The 5000-nt window shown below is 38.4% G+C and overlaps 1 protein-coding gene across 2 annotated transcripts in view; it reads left to right on the plus strand.

Moving 5' to 3' along the window:
• LOC144964996 (secretin receptor-like) overlaps positions 1-5000 on the plus strand; it is a 123879-nt gene that overhangs the window by 118470 nt on the left and 409 nt on the right. For both annotated transcript variants that reach the window (XM_078899837.1, XM_078899838.1), the window contains one exon: positions 1541-5000. This exon is cut by the window's right edge and continues 409 nt beyond it. In XM_078899837.1, coding sequence (XP_078755963.1) covers positions 1541-2185 — 645 coding nt within the window. In that variant the 3' untranslated portion in view covers positions 2186-5000. The remainder of the gene's footprint in view (positions 1-1540) is intronic.

Genomic DNA, 5000 nt, shown 5'->3' on the forward strand with positions numbered 1-5000 from the left:
TCATTTTACACCTGAGTACGATGAGAGAATGTAAGCAAAGAGCCTTTTCCAAGGGCTCAACTGTGCGCCGAGGAGGCTTGAATCCAGAACCTTCCGATACGAAAGCGAGGGTTATACCACTAGACCACATAAACACACATAGTAGGAGTTTGTTTTACAGTACAAGATAATATTTATCATTGTCCATCTCCGTCTGATAAATCCATGTTTATGTTGTTACACTTACCTAGAAACACATGATGATGTCCAAAAAGATGATACCATGCTTAGTAAGAGTAGCTAATCTGTGCAAAGTAAGAAACAAAAATGAATACAATAACAGTTTTTAAAAAAGAACAAAATACCAGACACATAACGTTTCGGGCTCAAAACCCTTCCACATCCAACAACAAAAAGCAATGAAAACAAAATATATACATTACTTAAAAACCAGATCGACGGCAGGCTTTCACTGATTTCATCGGGGCTTATCCTTTTTGTTGGCTGAAGAAGGGTTTTGAGTCCAAAACGTTCCGTGTTTGGTATTTTGTTGTTCTTTTTTTTAACCCTTTTTAAAATTCAAATTTGTTTATTACTTTTGACAGTCCACAGCTTCTAGCAGCTTAGTATTACTAATTTGTGCAGTAACATTTTTGACAAATTATAAGAAGAGTGGTCTTCCAAAACTCCCTAACTCCGTTTTGCCCCCACTTTGAGATAGTGAGGATTAATTCCCCCTGAAATTTCTCATTCGGTCTATTATTTTATCATTTTAAAACTTCAAATTCATACTAATATATGAAAATTCTTGTGTCATTTGATGCTGGAAATAAAGTTTACGTTTCAATTTATCTCATGGATGGAAAATTTCAAAAAGTAGAAAAATCGACTTAGCGAGTTTTTGGAAAACCAACCTAATAACGTATATGGTTTTTATGGATTTATTTATCCATGTTGATTATATTTTAAAAACCCATTAAAAGTACAAGTTGTCTCGTTTTCAATAGTTATCCACAGGTGACAAGTAAAAAATAGTCAATTTGATTATCGACACCGTTCACGGTGTAGTGCATATCGCATGATGAGATTGGCCAAATCTAAACATCTAAACTCAAATCACTTTTGTAAAGGAACTTAATCTTTCTAGAAATAATTTTTTTTTAGAGCCTTTAGACCCACGGAACAGGAGTTTATCCCGGTTTCTATTGCATGAAAGGTGGCAATAGCAATTGTTTTCTACCCTTTGGATAGGACGTGTGTCTATTGCCAAGTACTTTCCACCAGATCTAACAGAATCGCCTACCCAATCACTGCTGCGTGGACTAGGAGGTGAGAGGGGTGTGTGGGGGGGGGGGGGGGTAAGAGAAAAATCTCGATTTTACGTGGGGTCGATCTCCGTCCCTCCGAATATGAAGCGAGTGCTTTACCAAGTGACCAATCGGGACCCCATTCCGGCTTAATGAAAGCATCCGTAGAACTTTTGTGGGTATTTTGTTTTGATATTGCCATCTAAATGATTTAATAATTGATCCAATTAAAAAATCTTCTTCTCTATTTTTAGGTGCAGTATGAACTTCGGAAGAAATGGCAACGTCGGTCTTGGAAAAACTACAGCCCGAGTCGGAAATTTCAGTCTCACGGTTATCTGTCACATCGGAGTGAGGCTCAGGATTTAGACGATAGAAAAACGACTACAACTAAAATAAATTTTCCTATGACAAACTTATCCGATAACAACCAACATCAACATCAACATCTAAACGTGCAATCGACTCCAGCGGAAGTCAACATTGGCTCCTCTAAACTTCCGGTCTACGACGTTTTTGAGGTTCACTCCCGGAATTCGGACGAGGCAGAGAGTCCATTTCTCAACAACGACGCAGGAGATGAGCAGCAATTGCCGTTGTTTCTTGTCAATGAAAACTTCTCGGGATCGTATTCAAAACCTTGCCAAGAGTTGAGAGAGGATTATAAGGGAGATAATTTATGTAACGGTGATTATAACAATGGCAGTGCGTCTGTTCAGTGTGTGGTCGAGAGTAACAATGATCCTACGTTTAGAAGTGTTATGTATGACTCTAACACCGACAATACTTCTTTTGTTATTTCCAATGGAAAACGGTCAAGTCCTCATAATCTTCACGAAAAAGAAGAATCCTATAATGAAGGAGGTGGAGAAGGAAGGAGTGGTGATATTACATTGTAATGATAGAGTTCGTCCATAAATGAATCTTCATTCGGTAAAAAAACAACGCATTTCTCACGCGTTGTTTCTTTTTTACGAAACCCGCCGAAACCCAGTCCCATGTTCACTCCCCAATGGGGTACACTTCCCTGAGTCCCAGGTTCACTCGCCACTGCTGGCTACTTCCCATAACTTTGCCGGATTTTGTCGGGATTCAGCGAGTTTCGGCGGGTTTCGTAAAAAAAGAAACACCTTTTCTCACGGGAGTCATGGGTGTTTTAAAACAAAGTGATGCTAAGCTGATAGAAGCTGTGGATTGTGAAAAGGAAATGAAGAAAAATGAATAGAACAGCTTTAAAAAGACAAGAACAAAACACCAAACACGGAACGTTTCGGGTTACCATGGTATCTACGAGATATTGAGCAGATAGCATTATTTGTTTTCTGGGTAATATTGGTTGTGTGTACAAATTACCCGATACGAATGAAGTTATACACAGTAAACGTATGAGAGAAGCAGTTGCACCTGCATTGCCCTTGTCTCGCAGAGACTACAGCTCTGAGTGAGTTTCTGCGTGGAGTGATGAAAATGACAAAAATACTCACAACTTGTTTTAATAGAATCACAGCGTCATACTTGTACTATAAATTAATCTGGAGTTTTGCCATGTTTTGAAATCAACAAATTAAATGACCCATCGTCTCAAAGCGGAAATATATCAGGCAGAGCTAGGTAATGGGAATCTAAACGTTTATCTACAACTATGAGCAGTGATCTAGAAAAACCCGTCGGATGTCGCAAAAAATCCAAATCTCATATTATTACATATTTGAATAGAGGCACCATTTCTGAACAAAATGAAATTTAAATTTTGTAGCGATCTTAGTTTAGGCCAAAGTCATTCACATTTGAAGGAAGGGGGTGAAAAATTGAAAAATGGAGAAAACCGCTTTTAAAGACAAGACGCAAATTTATTACAATTTAATTAACATCTTTATAAACTTTAAACTGTAAAACTCTTTCATATAAATGTAGTTGGATGGATTTTTCATACGATAAAGTTAAAAAACGAAAATCATGCAGATAACGATTGTTCACTTATTCTCTAAAATTAAGTGTTGAATTGTAAGATTCACTTTATTAGACGAAGACAGACTGTGGACGTTTTTGTTATTCACCTTAACTACGCCATTCACACATATCCCATTCGTCCTTAGTGTTCCATTTATCGTGTTTTGTTGATAAATGGGAAACCCGAAACGTCCACAGTATCTGTCTTCATCTAATAAATTGAAGCTTAAAATTCAATACGTATAGTTATTTTTTCCTTCAAGCTTCAAGCAGCTACATTTTCATTGTTTCATCACTTTTATTCACTCGTATCTCAAAACTAGCTCGAGCGACATCCGACGGGTTTTACCAAATCAGCTCACAATATGAAAATTGGTGATCATTTCTATTCGTTATTGCGGAGAACAAAAATCATGTTTTGATATGGTGAACTGACGACGCAATCAACTCAAAGTATTCATCTTTCTTGTCCATGGAACTCTACATTGACTTTTAGTGGTCTGACTCAATGCGACGTAATTCCGTTTGGACATGATGGGGCATGAATATCGAATTGTATTTTACAAATAGTTTTAATTGTTTTGTTTGGTTTCGTTTGGCTTTTGGTGGGTTTTTGTTTGTTTGTTTGTTTGTTTTGTTTCGTTTTGTTGTTTGCTTTTTTGGGTTTGTTTTTTTTTTTTTTTTGGGGGGGGGGGGGGTCTTTTGATTGTTCTCATAAGTTGTCTTTAAATGTTGACATAACTGATCTTTTAACGGCGAGGCACGAGTTCATTCTAGACAGATTAAAAGGTCAGATAATACTTTATCCGATTATTTCTATGAATATAGGAATCCCGATATCTCAGTTGGTAGAGCACTCGTGTCACAAGCAAAGGGACTAAGATCGATCCTGTACTAAGTCGAGGTTTTTATCCGACCCCGACCCCCCCCCCCCCCCCCCCCCTCCCTTGTCCGTCCAGCAATGACTGGCTCTGTTAGATCTGGCAGAAAGTCCTTTAAATAGACCGGCGTCCTATCCAAAGGGAAGCAATAATTTTTTTTGTTCGTTTCACATGGCTCCCATGGCTTTGAGGGACTTCACATAATTGCGGACCTGATCCTTTCACCTTGCGGCTATGCTTGGTCTAGTGGTATGACACTCACTTTCGGATCAGAAGGTCCTGGGTTCGTGCCTCGCATGGTTGAGTCCTTGGAGAGGGGTCTTTACTCACATTCTCTCACTGTACTCAGGTGTAAAATGAGTACCTGGCCTTAACAGTGTCGGAAAAAAATGTTAATATCGCTAAACAGGCGTCATGTCTCGTTCTATAGGTTACGTGTTGCTGTGGTCAAGGACCCCTTGTAATGTGCTTTGAGCACGTTGAGTGGATATTGCACTAAATGAAAGCTCAATATTTATTTTTTTAAAGAGCCGTTATATCGATGTGATTTGGGTCTCTTTGAAGCCCTTAGTCGCATCGATGTATCTGCCGTCTTTGTGAAAACGATTCGATTGATCATTTTAGAGTAAGCTCGAACCTCGTAGTTAAAGGATTAAATCAACGAATGTATTCCATTTTGATATTTTTATCAAAGCTTTTGATACCAGCTTTTATTTTTTGATCAGACCCGACGTGCACATGTTAGCAGGTCAGATAACTGGACGCAATTATGGGCCTGGTTTAACATTGTTGGAATGAACAATATCTTGCGTTGGTTTGAGAGTATTTCCAATACGGCAATGAGGCCATAACGATTTGGGTTATCAGACCTGCAAATAAGTAG

Source organism: Berghia stephanieae, chromosome 2 (assembly GCF_034508935.2).
Source record: "Berghia stephanieae isolate SIO BIC M18660-M18661 chromosome 2, UCSD_Bste_1.3, whole genome shotgun sequence".
Taxonomy (NCBI): domain Eukaryota; kingdom Metazoa; phylum Mollusca; class Gastropoda; order Nudibranchia; family Aeolidiidae; genus Berghia; species Berghia stephanieae.